The 17,783-nt window shown below is 45.4% G+C and overlaps 1 protein-coding gene across 3 annotated transcripts in view; it reads left to right on the top strand.

Annotated features, from left to right (window-relative positions):
* The window catches only part of VPS13D (vacuolar protein sorting 13 homolog D), a 243,374-nt gene that overhangs the window by 185,347 nt on the left and 40,244 nt on the right, over positions 1-17,783 (top strand). For all 3 annotated transcript variants that reach the window (XR_015768017.1, XM_028108376.2, XM_028108375.2), the window contains exons 65-66: positions 9,914-10,046; positions 12,775-12,970. Coding sequence is in view for 2 of the 3 variants with exons in the window: in XM_028108376.2 (XP_027964177.2) it covers positions 9,914-10,046; positions 12,775-12,970 (329 nt within the window). In the remaining variant the exon portion in view is untranslated. The remainder of the gene's footprint in view (positions 1-9,913; positions 10,047-12,774; positions 12,971-17,783) is intronic.

Below are 17,783 nucleotides of genomic sequence, written 5' to 3'. Positions count from 1 at the left end.
CATTTACACCTTGCTTTGTGTTTTTCCCCCCAAGTACTTTTAAAACCAAGGTCTCTTTGGATTACCCCAGTGACTCTGTGGGTAGTGTTCTTCCTGTTTTATAGATGAAGATACTGATCCCTGAAGAGTGTGTTTTGCTCACAATCACCCAGCTGATACTGGTGATAGAATTGGGATCAGAACGCCTGGCTTTTCAAAGCCTGTGTGCTTCCCTAGGGTTGAAATCATGTATCTGCAAATCAGGCGTACCTCAGAGGGATTTTTTTTTTTCCCCTACAACATAATCTGTCTCCTGGTTCGGTACTGAGGCATTGGCCATTTGGGCATATTGAATAATCTTGTTAGGATGGCAAAACTGGAGGTCACTCACGGGGTGGGCAGACCTATTCCCCTTGCCTAGCACCAACAGTATGGAACCCTACCTTCGGCTTCTCCCGCGTGCTTCGGGGGGGGTTTTCAGCAGTAGACGAGCGGGAAGCCTGGCACCCTCCACTCCATCCCCTGCCCCTTCTGAGGAAAAGCTTATCATGAAGCTGATGAAGGGCTAAAAGTAGGGCATCATCCCCTCCCACAGCTAGGTCGAAAGATTCATCCTGCCCACATGGTTCTTTACAATTGGTGTAGGAAAAACAGGGAAAATTGAATGTGACTAAGCCGTGGCCCATGTCTGTTGTTGCAGATCAGCCTTGCTGATAGCCGCATGTGTGCTGCTTATGCCTGTGTTTTTGGCCTTATAGACAACTCCACCAATCCTTTTTAAAGAAAAGGCAAAACCTTTTTAGGAGAGTGCCTCAAACCACTCTGAGCTTCTAGATTAATCTGAGACAACATCTGAGTTCACAACTGGGTCAGAGTTGCAGAATAGCAAGAGAGACTTGCCAATTCAGCAGGCGTGTGTCTTGGGCTAGTTAAGAACCAGGACAATCTTGAGGTCTGACTTTGTTGCTTATGTTTAGACCTTGTGTACTGAGATAATTCTGGGTGGCTTTGGATAACTTTGTTTCTTAACTGAAAAGGAGTGTCTGTTGCCTGATAAGTGTTTATCCGTGAAATAGCAGCACAGTGTAGGTCTTAGGGTACGAGAGCTTTTACATCTCCAGAGACCTCCCCCCTCTCCCAAAAAAAGCAAGGTCATTGGCTCAGGCATGTTACTGAAGTAGAATGTCAGTCCTAGCTTTAAAAAAAAAAAAGTATCTGTATTATTCTTTTTTTTTTTAAGTTTTATGGGAATATGGATTTTTAAAATTTTTTTAAATTTTATTTTATTATGTTATGTTAATCACCATACAGTACATCATTACTTTTTGATGTGGTGATCCATGATTCATTGTTTTCATGTAACACCCAGTGCTCCATGCAGTACGTGCCCTCCTTAATACCCATCACCGGCCTAACGCAGCCACACTAGCCATGTGTGGCTGCCAAGCACTCGAAAAGTATCTAGTCCGGGACACCTGGGTGGCTCAGTTGGTTAAACGGCTGCCTTCAGCTCAGGTCATGATCCTGGGGTCCTGGGATCAAGTTCTGCATCGGGCTCCCTGCTCGGCGGGAAGCCTGCTTCGCCCTTTGCCCCTACCCCTGCTTGTGCTCTCTCTCTCTCTCTCTGACAAATAAATAAATAAAATCTTGGAAGGAAGGGAGGGAGGGAGGGAGGGAAGGAGGACCTAGTCCAAATTGAGATGCACCACAGGTATAAAATACACACCAAATTTTTGAAAACTTAGTATACAAATAAGAATGTAAAATATCTCATTGATAACTTTTAATACTGGTTACATGTTGAAATGCTAATATTTTAGACATACTGGGTTAAGGAAAATATACTTTCACTTCTTTTTTTTTTACTTTTGCTAATGTGGCCACCAGGAAATTTAAAATTATGTATGTGGCTTTATTTGTGCCTCACATTATATTTCTGTTGGATTGTGCTGGTCCACAGCATAACGCCCTGGTATATGTTTGGACAGCACTTTATATTTTTTTCTTCCTGAGCTTTATTTCACTTTATAATTATGCACTCCCCCTGGAATATAAGCTCCATGAGGTCAGAGGAAAAAAAAGCCCTTCAACAGACGAATGGATAAAGAAGATGTGGTCCATATATACGATGGAATATTACTCAGCCATCAGAAAGGATGAATATCCAACTTTTACATCAACATGGATGGGACTGGAGGAAGTTATGCTAAGTGACATAAGTCAAGCAGAGAAAGTCAATGATCATATGGTTTCACTTATTTGTGGAACATTAGGAATAGCCTGGAGGACATTAGGAGAAGGAAGGGAAAAATGAAGGGGGGGAAATCGGAGGGAGAGATGAACCATGAGAGACTATGGATGGACTCTGAGACTTTATCCATTCGTCTGTTGAAGGGCTCTCCCGAAGCACCTGGGAGAAGCTGAAGGTAGGTTTCCATACTGTTGGTGCTAGGCAAGGGGAATAGGTCTGCCCACCCCGTGAGTGACCTCCAGTTTTGCCATCCTAACAAGATTATTCAATATGCCCAAATGGCTCCCCTCCCCTCTAAAACCCTGTTTGTTTCTCAGAGTCCATAGTCTCTCATGGTTCATCTCTCCCTCCAATTTCCCCCCCTTCATTTTTCCCTTCCTTCTCCTAGTGTCCTCCAAGCTATTCCTTATGTTCCACAAATAAGTGACTTTCTCTGCTTGACTTATGTCACTTAGCATAACCTCCTCCAGTCCCATCCATGTTGATGTAAAAGTTGGGCATTCATCCTTTCTGATGGCTGAGTAATATTCCATCGTATATATGGACCACATCTTCTTCATCCATTCGTCTGTTGAAGGGCATCTCGGCTCTTTCCACAGTTTGGCTATTGCGGACATTGCTGCTATGAACATTGGGGTGCATATGGCCCTTCTTTTCACTACATCTGTGTCTTTGGGGTAAATACCCAGGAGTGCAATTGCTGAGTCATAGGGTAGCTCTGTATTTAATTTTTTGAGGCACCTCCACACTGTTTTCCAAAGTGGCTGTACCAACTTGCATTCCCACCAACAGTGTAAGAGGGTTCCCCTTTCTCCACAACCTCTCCAACATTTGTTGTTTCTTGCCTTGTCAATTTTTGCCATTCTAACTGGTGTAAGGTGGTATCTCAATGTGGTTTTGACTTGAATTTCCCTGATGGCTGATGATGATGAACAGTTTTTCGTGTGTCTGTTAGCCATTTATTTGTCTTCTTTTGAGAAGTGTCTGTTCATGTCTTCTGCCTATTTTTTGACTTGATTATTTGTTTTTTGGGTGTTGAGTTTGAGAAGTTCTTTATAGATCTTGGATACCAGCCCTTTATCTGTAGTGTCATTTGCAAGTATCTTCTCCCATTCTGTGGGTTGCCTCTTTGTTTTGTTGACTGTTCCTTTGCTGTGCAGAACCTTTTTATCTTGATGAAGTCCCAAAAGTTCATTTTTGCTTTTGTTTCACTAGCTTTTGGAGATGTATCTTGAAAGAAGTTGCTGTGGCCGGTATCTGTATTATTCTTATGCAGGGTCTCTTTCCTGGATTCTTTCCCCTCTCTCTTTGCCTTAAGGGCTATACATAATCATAACCAAGTAGAACTGAAAACAGACAAACCTGTCCCACTTCTAGTGGATACAGATCTGGGGTCCAAAAATGCCTCTTTCTTGCCAAATCTCAACTTGTTCCTTCCATGTCTTTCTTTCTTTCTTTTCTTTCTCTCATTCTCTCTCTCTCTCTCTCTCCTTCTCTCCTTCTCTCTCCTCTCTCTCTTTTCTCCTGCCCCTTCAGCATCTGGCTGAGTGAGGACTCGCCGTTTGCTTTGCCTTGTGTCAGTGACAGATACCCGTTGCTGGCTGGATCCCGGGCTTCTTTAACTCTTCTCTCCTTACAAGGATCACAAAAGGGGTTTTCAATGTCAAGGCAAAACTCACACTGAGAATTGTTTTTAACTGTGGCTATTTAACAATGTGAATCAGAGTGAAGTGGTGAAGACCTTCATTGTGAAGTGACTTAGGTCTTATGTGACTTGAAGGGCATTTTTCTACTCGTATACCAGCAGGGTTGGAGAGGACTCTCAAGTTTAAGCCACCAGACCACTTTGAAGAGACGTGTAAAAATCAGTGCCCGCCTCCCCCCCCCCACCCCCCGGTGCCACACACCGGACTGGGCATTTTGTATCATCTCTGTAACCCCTGAAAGCAACCCTTTGGAGTCTGGTTTTTTGCAGACGGGTAAACTGAGGCTCGGGAGGGTCCTGCCACCAGGATGCACATTCACGTCAACCTTAGAGGCACAGTGTGTACTGCTGGGCTTTCCGAGTGGACCTGCTCCAGCTTAGCAGATCACTGGCAGCGTTGCCCGGAGTCGGAGCCATGCTCATAGCGGAGACTCGCAGCGGAACAACTTTCTGGGTGGCAGAACGTAAGACCCCCTCACACCGCAGAGCCCTGCCACTTCTCTCCCTCTCCTGTTAGAGGCGGCCGTCATTTGCCCTGGTGACAAGAAAGGTACTGTCTCCAGCAATTACTCAATGGAGCAAGGATATTAAAGAGGAAATTTCCATTAGGTAAATAACTGTGAAAGAAGAACCCCAGAGAAGGGGGCAGAAATTCAAGCCCAGGCTTCTGTTACACTGGCCAAATATCTCTGGCATCCCATGCTTGCTGAATATCATAAAAGGGTCAGGAAAACTGATCGGACAGAACAGAGGGACACAGTGTGAATTTTTTCTCTTGCATCATTCCAGCATACTTGAATTTCAGTTTTATAAAATCATCTATCCCGAGCCTGGCCCCAAACCCAGGCTAATTTGTAGGAGCTGTTTCGATAGACAATGGGATTCTTTTTGGAAGGTGGGGTATTGACAGTGTGCATCAGCTATGCCGTGGAGCTGGCATCTTGAAGTGCTTCTGAGATTTTTACCCCTTGCTGAAAATAGGGCTTTCTAGAAATTAATAACTTTGGACTGCAGCCAGAGTTCACAAGTGTGGTGTGTGCTAAAGCTTCCTTCAGTGGAAGAAGGGGGAAATCAGTGTTGTCTTTGCAAGTAATAGCAGGTTTTCTGAAGGACATTCTGTTCCTTGGAAACTTTTGAAGTCTTAAGTTTTTTGTGGACTTGAAATTGCTACAAAATGAGTTCTATTGACTAAAGTCTCCACAAATGCTCTTTCTGCTATCCAGGTATTGTTTTTACCGAGGACAGTTACAGATTATCTACAAATTACCCTCCAAGTGCTAGTCCTTTCCCTGTGCTCAGGCCTGGTGCCCAATGTCTGTCCTGTGCTTCCACGGCCTTCTGCAGATAGCTGCTGCTTCTCCGAGCGTGCATCTGCCAGGCGTTCTGTACGCCCACCATCTCATGTCATCCTCCCAACAGCCCCTTGGAACCTGATTATTCCCATTTTGCATGTGAAGAAATTGAAGTTAAGAAAACTCAATACTGTTTTCATTGGTTGCCTCATATGTATCAGGCTCTGTGCTAAGTGCTTCACACGTACTGTCTAATCCTTATGGCATCCTTGTAGGTGGATATTCTCATCCCCATTTTGAAGATGAGGAGACAGGCTCACAGAGGTGAAGTTCCTTGTCCGTGACCTCACAGCTATTAATTGTCACAGTCCGAATCTGAAGTCAGGTGTGAAGGTCTTTCCATCATGCGGGATACGGACCTCCTGACTGAGGTCCTTGAAGGCAGGAGGCAGAAACCATCTCTGGCTAAGGGTTCTCATTTGCTAGCCTGGCACACAGTCCATGTTGCTCACGTTTGATTGATTGTTGGGTTGATGCATAGCTGGATTGTGCTTACTCGTATCCTTATGATTTTCAGCCTTTCCCCCACTGCCTTCAGATTAGTTTTCCCCTTACCTGAATATCTGTCCCCAAGCTTCATTCCCCATTTTGATATTCATGAGCATGCCAAAGAGCATCTGCTCTGAAAAAAGTTCAAAATGAATTTGAATTTCGATGCATTTGGCTTTTTTTTTTTTTTTTTAAAGCACATGAGCAGGGTTGCCTGGGTGGCTCAGTCGGTTGAGCATTCAACTCTTGGTTTCGGCTCAGGTCATGATCTCATAGGTTGTGGGATCGAGCCTAGTGTCAGGCTCCTCGCTCATCAAGAAGTCTGCTTGAAAGATTCTCTCCCTCCGCCCCTCCCCCTGCTCTTTCTCTCTCTCTCAAAATAAACAAATCTTTAAAAAATAAAATACAGTACAGTACGTAGACAGAACTGGGGATGGGGTGGTAGAGGATGTCCTGCCCCGGTCACTCCCACATGGCATTGTGGCTCTCGTGGATACTTCTGCTCTGGTTGATTATAGTGTTCTAACTCAAGGTCATGGGTGAAATAACACCTCCCCGCCTCAGAGAAGCCCAGTGCCAGAGGGCACCCATACAGAGTGCTTACTGGAATCACCATCCTCTCTGGCCCATGTGCTTACCCTATCTTTGAGGGAGAAATAAGATACGGGGTGTGATTTATTTTCCCACTGAGGTAGGGAATGAGAGAGTTGGAATTAAGTATGACTAAGTGCTCCCACAGTGAAAGAAGGCCCCAAGCTTTCGGTGCCCTGGATTCATACTCAGAAGCCCAGGGGACTGGCCCAGGGCCCAGCCTTTTTGACCACGGAACCCTTCAGCTCACTGATTTCAGATTAGTTCCTATAAAGCGTCTCTCCCCGTAAAATCTGATTAACCTCAAATCAGTACGGGTTTGGCTGGGTCACGGATTTCAACATCTTCCCATTTCCTGAGTTCTCCGTCGCAGTTATAGGGGTGAAGCCTTCGGTAATAGTTTCCTGTTAATCATATCTTTGTAGCCTTTACGTTACTCACAAGTGACAGAGGACAAATCCAGCTGGCTTGGGTGAATAGTTTTTTTGCCCACAGGGCACTGGGAATTCAGACAGAAGCCCTAGGGTGAGTTGAGTTAGCTGTGGCACCTTCCCGCCGCTGAGAAGCACGTAGCAGAATCCAGCATTTAGAGGGACGTGTGATCTCTTAGGTCATCATGCCCCGTCCTCCTGACGTCAGCGTGGTGTTTTTGTACAGAGAACGTCCAGGACCAGTTGGTGCTGGGGGAGCCGAGGGTCTTGTAGCAGAATCAGTTGGCAGTGAAGCCCTTGGCGTAGGCTGACTCCTAAACCTTGGGGATTGAACTTGTTTTATTGATGGGGGGTGGGGGGTGTTGAAGGAGACAGGGTGGTTTTAGGCAGTTCATTATTCTTTAAAAAGTAAGATTATTCTTGTTTTATTCTCCCATATTCTCTTAAGGGGAAAAGTATTATAGGACTTTTCATTTCTTCCTAGTCAGCTGCCGGAAATTGGTAGACAGGACCTTAACTTACTATCTTTTCCAAGGAAAGACCGCTTTTCAAGGAAAATGAGAGTTTGAGGAGGTGGGAAGGGCCCGAGTGAGACACTGGACGCAGCGTGGCTGGCGCTGGGCCTCTTCGGGTGGAGACAGCACGCCTCTGGAGATGGCTCTCTCACCCACCGCTGCCTCACCCCTTCTGTGACATTAGTCACGGAGAGACATTTGTGTCCAGACCCTGAGTGGAGAACGCTGGCAGCCACCATAATTCCAGAATGTAGCAGGGACTCTTCTTTCTTTTGACCCTTTCCAAAACAAGGATCACGCTTTCCTCTTCTCTCTCGATTCACAAGTGTTTTCAGTTTGCGTTCCAGGCTCTTGTTGCTGCCTGTTTCATGTCGGGGATTGTTACCTTCCCAGTGAGGCTGTCATCCTGGACAGTAGGTCCAAGGCTGCTGTGTGTCCTCAGCAGTATCTCAATCTGGGCTGGGCCCAGAGTGAGTGCTTAATAAAGATGTTCTAACTTGGATCATACATCACATGCTGTCAAAGCTGGGAAGGATTTTGGAAACCACCAAGTCCGACACTCTAATTTTATAGATGGTACCACTCCAGAAACTCATTCTGGAGGCCGGTGTTTATCTGCTGGAAAGAGGGGGGTTTGGTTTGGGTTTCTGTTTTTGTTTGTGTTTATGTAAAAGCCTAGTGCAAATGACCATAATTCTAAACCTTCGAAAGGCTTTCTTTGTGGTGCAGGATGTTCCTCCTTGGACTAGCAGCTGACTAATAATAACAGTAAAAATGCTCACTGGATTCCATACCCTGAGCCACTCTTCACTGATTCATCCAGCCACATAGCAGTGTTGGTACTGTCGTCATTCTCCACATGCCGACAGGGAGGCTTAGCAGTAGGGCACCTTGCTCAGGCTCCTGTAGTGCAGAGTCTGGTCTGGTCAGGTGCCCAAACTCATGGCCTGCAGTGGCTCTCAAACAGGATCCCTGACTAAAGCCCCATTTGGTGATTCACAGTGCTGGCTTTGCGACATGCCGTGGTGTCTCCAAACTAAACGCAATTGTAAGATTCATTTTCATTAACTTTAGTTCTCCAATTAGACACAGTGACTGGGAAGGCAAGGCCAAAAGCAAATAATGATAGGGATTGCATCTCTAGAAAGGTCAGTGATCGCTGCCCTAGATCATAAAAGCGTTTGGACTGAGTAGAAGGAATGAGTGTTCCCATCTCTTGCTCCAGAAACCATTGCTTCACCTGGAATCGCTGGTTCTTCCTCTAGTCCCTCTCCTGTGCCCAGAACTCACCTTCTCCTGTCACTCGTGTCACGAAGCCTCAGGCCTGGTGGTGTAAAAATGTCCGTTGGGGCACCTGGGTGGCTCAGTCGGTTACGCGTCTCTCTTTGGCTCGGGTCATGATCTCGGGGTCCTGGGACTGAGTCCCACAGTGGGCTCCCTGCTCAGCGGGGAGTCTGATTCTCCCTCTCCCTCCGCCCCTCCTCCCTGCTCGTGCATGCTTGCTCACTCTCTCTTTCTCTCTCTGTCTCAAATAAATAAATAAAATCCTAAGAAAAAAAAAAACCCCTTGCCAAACCAGTATGAAACAGGCCCCCCGATGACCAGGCTACCCAGTATACTGGGTCTTTAAGGCAGGCACTTCACCTTGAATCTTTGCACTGAGCTCTATATCTAAAGAGCATTCCTGTGAGTTCTCTGAAATGTTGGTCCTGGGTCATTGGCACTTAAACCACTTGTTTTGGTAGATCCTTCCCGAGAAGGTTAATTATATATTTGATATCCTTTCCTCTTTATGCCTGAATGATGAGGATAAGTACCCTGTGGTTTATTAACTGTCACTTTAAACCTTTTCAGATTGTCTTGTGACAAAACACAGTTTTATGTCCTTTTTATCCAGCTTTGATGGATGAGACAGCTTCTTTGCTAAAAGAATGCCAGGATAAATAAGGTCTTTCTCTGATTTGTGGGGGAGGATTTTCACGGGAAGTCATGGGTTCAAGTCTGCCATTTCATATGAAAGGTGGCCCGGCCTGTTGACCTTCCCGTATACTTCGTTTTTCCTTTGGGTCAATGGGGCTGGGCACCTTGGCACCTGGTAATTGTTGAATAAGTGAAAGAAAAGACATTACTTTAGGGCAATGGATGTCTCTAAAAGTTTAGATCCCAAACCCTAAAGCAACAATTTGCCACATTTCCTATTTTGAATCACATTGATTTCTTAGGGCAAAGAGCCTCTGCCCTTAACATGATAGAACCCCAACGCTTATCTCTCCTCCCTCAAGTCATTTTGTGGTACGTTTTTCAGTAAATTGCCAGAGGACTGCGGAAAGCGGATGCCGTTATGGACATTTAGTTGTTTTGCAAGCCTTGTATCCTCCAGTGTAAAGCGTCGTATAATCCGTATGTGTCCAGTGCTCGAGAACCAGTCTCCTGGGGCATATAGTATATGTAATTCAGCAATTAATACCTCTCTTCTCTCAGTTGGCATTTACTGAATCCCAGCTAGGAGCAAGGCAAGGTATTTATTTAAAATAATTAAAATAGCAAAAATAGTGCTGAGGCTTTAAAACTTTTTTCCTTCTGTTTTTTATTCATTCCAGTTCGCAGGGACATTATCAGATGGCTTAGGGAAGACGATGGACAATCGACATCAGTCAGAGCGGGAGTACATTAGATACCATGCAGCTACAAGTGGGGAGCACCTTGTAGCCGGCATCCATGGCCTGGCTCATGGTAAGTCACGTGCTATCGGGAAGACTGGCTTCTCCTCCACAGTTCCTCCAAGGTCCCTTTCCACCCAACCAATTGCAAGTGGAAGTCCTGGCGAGGGAGCTTGGTGTACTTGGTAGCCTTCCAAGCTCTCTTATCTCGCCTCCTTGCAACTGAAATGTGACAGCCTATGACAGCTCTTCACTCACTTTCAAAATGCTGTGCACATTGCAATCCCTTCCTGTTCTCTGGCTTCTGGTCCCAAAGTGGCATAAGGTGTAGTCAGTTGAACCCCTTTTTAGAATATGGAAAATATGGAACTGCTGCCTCAAGACTTGCCTTCTGCTTACTGAGCATTCCTTCCATGGCAACTGAAATGTGAAACCGGCTGCCGGGTTTGTGGCCCAGATGTTTTTGAGTCTTGTATAAATGCACATTCAAAGGGATTGTTAAATCCGTGTGCCCAAGAGATATAGGTGATGGCATGAATGTATTAAGTCTCTGAATTTGTTTGAATTCTGACCTTTAATGCTTTAACTCCTACTCATTTGCCTTTTGTTGCGTTTTTCTCAACGACCTCTTAGTGTGGCATTCAAGGCCCTTGGAAATGTAAACCCAGCCAACTTTTCCAACCATTGTTGCCCAGCCACACTGTATTTCAGCCACTGAGAGCCGTGGGTTGTTCCCCAGACGTACCCCCAAGGCCTTGCTCACTCACGTTCCTCTGCCCTCCCCTCCCTGCCTCACTTCCCTGCCTATCAAAGTCCTACTCAACCTAGAGGTTTCAACTCAAAAGATGTTTGCCCAGCTCTACTGTCCCCAGTTAGAATTAATAACCATTAGAGCACCCGTAGCAGTCTGGGTTGTGTATCTAGGCAGCTGTGTGTACCTTGCTTTCCTTGCAGAGCCTCATGGGATACTGGGCATATAGCTCCTGCTTAATAATGCTTAGTAAATTGCATAGTTTGTACCAGATTCTTAGAAATAGTCTGAAGCTAGCAGAAGTCCTATCAAGACTGACCAAGTTTAGATTATCCACATTTGGAAGAAGGAGGAAGATGGATAATAGAAAACTTTCTTTCTCTTCATGCTTAGGACACAGTGTTTAGGACAGAATTTTTTTTATCAGTTTTCCTAATGGTGAGGTTTGGATCAAAATGCCTTTACTTTTCCTAAGCCTGCCCTACTGGAAAGGGAGCAGCCCCAAAGGAGACATCAAGCTAGGAGTAAAATTTGGCTGAAATCAATCTGTTTAGGGACTCAAAAAGTTGATAGTTGGGCAGCCATTTGGGGTTAAAGATTTAATAATTCTTTCTAGTAACTGTAATGATAGTGCTTGGGACTGGAAGGGACTGTTTTGTTAGTTTTTTTTTAATGAATACAAAATGCTTTGCTGTGTATAATTGCCTTCGTTTGTCTCACATCTTTGGAATATGGAGAGAAAGCCTAGCTGTCCTCACTTTTTGAATGGACACAAGAGTATGCTGAGAAAATGGATGATGGTTCAAGGTTGGTTGCAAAATCCCTTCCAACCGAGGACCATTCATACAATCCATGCAGCATCTCCAGGAACAGGTAACCTCATCCGAGGAGGATGCATGAAGCTCTGGATGGCATGAGAGCGGTAGCCTGAAGTGAAAAAATTCTTCGGGGATAACAAGAACCAGAATCCATTCAGTCTTCTTGGTTTAAAAATGGGGAGTCCTGCCCAGTTTTCTCTGCAGGCCCCACTTGCACCAGGCTCAGTAATGTCTGTCTCTCCGTGAACTTGGTTCAAAAGGTTGGGAGAGGGCTGTGGCCTCACTGGAGCAAATGGACCCAGAATCCAAAAGAAACGTGGATTGTTAGTGTGTTCTCACCCAAGGAATTTCCTTTACCGATTTGTCTCACTAGAGATGAAGAGTCTAGAGAGCTTCCTCATGCCCCCACCGTCAAAGGGTAAACATCCTGTGAGTGTCCCTGGCACACATCCTGGAAACGCTCCCTGTACGGGGCCCCACTTCTTCCCTGTAATGCCTGTGTCCTCTCCAGCCTCTGCCAGCTTCTCGCCACTTCTGACGCTCTTTAAGGTCATTGCTGTCAGCTTTCAAAACGTTTGTAATGTCTTTGTGACCTAGCATGGTCTTTTGAAGAGACTCCATGGAGAGTCCAGGCTGGTTTTGGCGTTTTGGCAGCTTCTTTTGGGGGGGGGGGTGCCTTTCATCAAGGCCTCATGACTTACTCTGATTGCCTAAACCTGATTTCAGCAAAGTGTGCAGTAGCTTTTACCCCATTTCAAATGTCTGGTGGTGGTGGCCAGTCACACAGTGTTCTTGGAAAACTGAGGATCTGTATTTAGTTCTCTCTGCGTTATATTTTATGGGGCCCCAACTTTCCCCAAGGGCCACTATGTGCTAGTCTGTTGATTAGTCCTACTGTCTGCATAGTCTCCTGATGGCCCATGTGCTTCCCACACTCAGGAACTAGAAAGTAGCCACTGTTAACCTCTTAGGTGGTCTTTGTTTTTTTTTAAAACTGGGACACACTTCACTTCAGACTAACGTGTAATATATATTCTCGGACTCTAAACTTAGTGGGCAAGTCTGAGTCTGCTGGTTCCCCAACTAGAGTTGGCCCTCCTGTAGCCTATCAAGAGGTTGACAGAATGCCCCTAAGTTACCTTGCCAGGTGCATGGAATTAATGGGGTTCGGCTTTAAATGCTTTTGCTTTTGTCCTCAGCCAGGTTACAACAGCCCTTGTCTCTTTTGCTAGGTATCATTGGTGGATTGACCAGTGTGATCACCTCAACAGTGGAAGGAGTGAAAACAGAAGGGGGTGTCAGCGGTTTCATATCTGGCCTTGGGAAAGGGCTTGTTGGCACTGTAACCAAGCCAGTGGCAGGTGCCCTGGATTTTGCATCAGAAACAGCCCAGGCAGTGAGAGACACAGCCACGCTCAGTGGCCCCAGGTCAGTGGTCATTGCGGGTGGGGGAGGGGGGGTGGGGAGAGTCACTTTTGCAATTTCCAGCCCAGGTCTGCTGCCTCTCCTGATCTATGCTGATGTGTTTAATCGTATACTTTCTGCCTTAATGATGCCGTTTTTTAAAACTTGAATACATGTATCGAAAATTTCTGACCTGCCTAATATAAATACATGAAAATAAGGCACAAAAATCTGGCATGAATTCTTCCAGATCTGTATCTGCCTATCTTTATCTACGTCTATAATTCATTTATATATAAAATGTTGTTTTTCTTCATTAGAGGGGTCAGAAATAGGATTACACCCTTACAAATCACCAAACTAACTAGACCCCCCCCCCCCACATGCCCATTAAGAAAGCTATCAGGCTGCAGGCTGTGTCTGACTCCTAGGCGCCATGGCATGTTGTAGAACCCCTGCAGTTGCAGTTCACCACGTGAGTCTGTCCTTTCTTAGTTCTCCTTCCACTTGGACGTGCGGGCCAGTCCCCCAGCCTCATGAAGCGATTCCCTAGGCAGGTTGGCAGTTCTGCCTGCCATCTTGTCTTGACACCAGCTGAGAAGGGAAATCGGGGGCAGCCCATGTGGCTCTGCAGCCCACAGAATCCAACTACTTTAACATAGCTCTTTGTGTTAATAGCCTATTTGAGCCTTCCTTTTTCAGAGTGACTAATTGGGGATCTTATCAACAAAGGGTATAATGAATGTTACAGTTCCCAGCCAAGCTGGACGCCACTTAAGCCCAGAAGGATTTTGCTGCTCCCTGGTTAAGAGATATTCCCCGAGGGAATTAGCGTCCCCTTTTAGAATGTCTAGGGTCTGGGCCTTGTCCACACCCTATTGCTCCCTCGAATAGGATTTGAAGTGAAATCGTCCCCAATTAAAATGAATCCATGTGTCTGTCACCAGGAAACCTTACTGATGACACATTACTGCAGGGGAAATGCTTAAGATTGTAGACTGGGACCATGTAATATGTTCTGCCAGAATGTCTTCCATCTGGAAGCAGCTGCTTTTTAAAAAAGGATCTGTAGAGTTTACTTTAGTTAAGTTACATTCTATTCTCAGATACAGAGCTGAAACAATCCTTGAGTATATTTTGAAGCATTTATGAAGTTGGGGGGAGGGGCAGTAGGGAAGCTTCAAAAGTATTTCCAGTTAAGTTTTTCTGTGTCTGCTGGAAGCCCCAGAAGTCCACCTCCACTATTTTGTTACGACAATAAGACCTAATGACGCGTGAGTAAAGCAGGAGACCCCTAAGAATCCCGAAAGAAGCCTCCTTATTTGTAAAATCCCAGAGTGGCCAAGGGATTGAGTGATTTGTTTCAAAAGGGGTCTGAAGTATATGTGTTTAATTTTTAAAATATCATCTTGTGTTAGGAACTTCAGTGATATTGACCAGAAAGAAATGACTTGAATTTTCTACAGTATCAGTTTGGAAATCTTGGTAAAGTTTTGCCTTCTTTTTAGGAGCATAAGAAAGGCACAAAATGGTTGCCACAGAAAGCAGGATATCCTTGCAGTTTCACGGGCTGTCCTGCACTGATATAGCAGGTTCCACTCGTGTCACCAGGAGTATACCTGTCAGTCAGTCATTTCTAGTCAGTAAATATTGATTGAAAATTTTCTAAGGACTCGGGGTTGGGAATCTAGCAGAAAGAGGGCCCTGCTCTTCTCCTGGTCCGGTGGGGACGCAAACATAAAACAAATAATCAGAGTAATAATTACTTGCTAAAATTGTGATAAGTGACACAGGAGATTTACAGGGTGCTGTGAGACCATGTAATTGGAGAAGGCAAAGGGGAGAAGGAGGTTGGCTAACCTGTGGTCCTTGGGGTCAAGAAAGGCTTTTCAAGGGAAATGCTGTTCCGAAGTCCAACGTGCTATCCATTGCGCCACGGAGCCCCCTGGGAAGTGCTAGTTAGGATGAAGCCTGGAGCATATGGTGGGGGTTGGCCAGGTGAAAGGAAGAGAGAATCACATTCCAGATAAAAGGGTCTAGAGAGGCTAGGCAGCTTGCCTGAAAACAAACAGTCATCGGACATTCTAACTGAAGTCTAGCTGCAAATTCCCCGAGGTAGCTCTTTTTGTAGCCCTTCGCTCCTAGAAACAAAAGCTGCAGTGGTAAGTGAGAAGCAGCCAGGTAGTCATTGGCCTGGGGACCTGGGAGCTTCAGTGAGGGGCAAGTAAGCTTCTGCATCCCCTCTCTGTTCTCAGAGGAGCCACTGGTGGGAGAGCCGTGGCCAAAGTTGCCAGAGGGGAGTGGGGCATGTGCTGGGCTGCCTAATTGGGAGCCTCGAAGAGATTTGGCCTTTACCCTTTATTGCACTGAAAAGACATTACAGCTTCTTCTGACGCGCTTTGACCAGTTTCCCTCCGTCCACTTGTCTGGGTCCCAAAGTAGGTTATTAATGAGCATCCATGTGTTAGAAAAGAACACTTGGGCTGGAAAACAGCAGGTCTGGGTCCCAACCCCCCTCTTAGCTTAAGTCTCCTCACCTCCTTGAGCCTCAGTTTTTCCATCTATAAATTGGGGATAAATATACCTGTCTGTTTATTCCCTCTCTCAGAGGTCTGAAGCCCAACCAGGGTTATTTTAATGTGGATGCTATAAGGAACTATAAAATGCTGGACGATCCTATTTTTGAAAGTCACATTAGAGGAGCACAGAGATTCTTGCAGGTGGAGAAATGTTTCGGTGCTTTGAGGGTTTGTTCTGATGACACTGTGATCTCTTAGGAACATACTAGTTCTACCAAGGGATAAATCACCCTGGTTTCTTGGAAGTGAGTTATGACCATCTCCAGTCATCCCAGTTGATTGAACAGGATCCAGGGGTGTTACTCAGGGTTTTTCCCCACTGTTTAGACAACAGGGACTAACAAATGATTTGAAGGGATTAGAAGTGAGATTCTGACCGAAGGCTGACCTGAGCCCAGGGACCGAGCCAGGAATAGAACCCAGGAGTCCAAGAGTTCTGCCTCTGAGTCTCCTCTTGGAACGAGACTTTCTGCTTCCTTTGTACTATTTCTTCCAAGTGAAGGCTTAGATCTTAGCATCTATGTTTTAAATGACTCAAATTTTAAGCAGATGATAGCAAAGTAAGCCATAAAACTGTGAAAGAATATTCGTTCCAGTAATCCATCCGAAAAGTGGCCTTACAGGAAATATTGGCTCCTTTTCATGTTTATTTGAACATGATTTTATTTATAGGGAGCCCCCCTCCTTGAGTTCCTTTAGATTAAAATACTTCCAAGTTCCTCTCTTTGGTGGAGTGTGCAGGCATTCCGAAAGGACAGTCACCTAACTTTCCCCTGAAATTGCCATGCCATCTGATAGTTCTTGGGAAGGCAGGTGGGGGTGAGGGGTGAAGAGGGCGGAGGACAGCAGAGCCTTTGGCCTCCGCATGAATGTTGTAGACCAGTATCCCCTGCTGCATTCGTTAACTGTGCAAGTATGTGTGGTTTGGAACCGAAATAAGAAGCCTTTTCCAAGGCAACGTTGTGCTGGCTCAGGTTGCATCTTCTAGTCTACGTGTATAGGGCCACATTTGTCTGTTCCCAAGTAAAGTTCATGAAAATGGCACAGCTGGCGGCCACACTTGTGGTCCATGGAAGCCACGCCGAACAGCCCGCCACCCTTCAAACAGGCCAGGCCAAAGCAGGGCACCCGCTGGGCTGCTTGCCCAGCTCCTGCATGTGTGGTGGTATTCGATGGTAGTATTTGAAAAGATACTTGGATGGGTAGAAAGCCACAGAGACCCAGGGGCAGCCATTGCCCAACAGAAGGCAAAAATAACGTTGAAAGGGGGAGTATTGGACTCTGGGCTATTTATTTGCTTGTTTATTTCTCTAAATACCATCTGTTGTAGGCTTTGAGTTACATGACATTTTAGGAAAGTAGCAGATGAAGACTTAGGAAGCTGGGCCCTGAGGTTTCCTCCAAAATATTTCTTCACCTTTTTAGTCAAGACCCAAAATGGGGAGAGAAGTGGGAGCTGGCAGAACTTGAAATATTTAAACTAATTTAGCAAAGCTCAGGAGTGTTGGAGCTTATCTCATTATTTAAGTTAGATAAGGAGGAACGGGGAATTTGAAGGATAATGATAGATCAGTGCTTAAGAATATAGCCATCAGGACTTTGATAATGCTCTGGAATCCCAGGACCCCTGTATTGTGCACGTAGATGTAAATTCCAGTTGCTCTGAGGGCTTTCAAGTAACCTTTTGGTTGATGTCATGGAAAAGATTTATGGTGGGCATATTTGACTTTTTCAGTACAAACACTCCCCAAGACACCACCCAGAATTCGTTCAAGACACTTTCTATTAATGGCCTCCTGGATGTGAAAGTGAAGCGGATTTTCTTAAGGAAAAGTCCTTTTTGTTATAGTGTTTGCATTGTACTGATGACTGTCCAAGACAGAAGGGAAAGACCCTCTTGGGTCACCAGAGCCTGAATGCAGTCGGATTGGACAGGTCGGAAAAAAGTCCACAAAGGGAATTTAGGAAATGCTTTCACTAGTCTTTCATTCCAGCTTGGAAATACTCCTTGTAATGATTCTGCCCTGAAAGCAGCCATTTGCTCTTCTTGGTTTTATACATAACACATTAAGCCGAACTGGTTTGAATGGAGCCTTCGGGGAACTTTCAGAGGTAAAAATCTTAATAAAAATTAAAATGTTTGTTAGGATATGCCAGTGCCATCAGTTTTTCCCACCAGTGTTCCACCTACAGCAGAGGAGAGTGGACTGACCTCCCCTGCATCCGGGGGCAGGAGCAAGTCCAATATTGCTTGGAAG

This window comes from Eumetopias jubatus, unplaced genomic scaffold (genome assembly GCF_037043125.1).
Source record: "Eumetopias jubatus isolate StellerSeaLion01/CBP00866 unplaced genomic scaffold, mEumJub1_p1.0 scaffold_4, whole genome shotgun sequence".
Lineage (NCBI taxonomy): Eukaryota > Metazoa > Chordata > Mammalia > Carnivora > Otariidae > Eumetopias > Eumetopias jubatus.
Note: the sequence above shows the minus strand (reverse complement) of the source record. Positions and strands in the feature narration are given on the sequence as shown.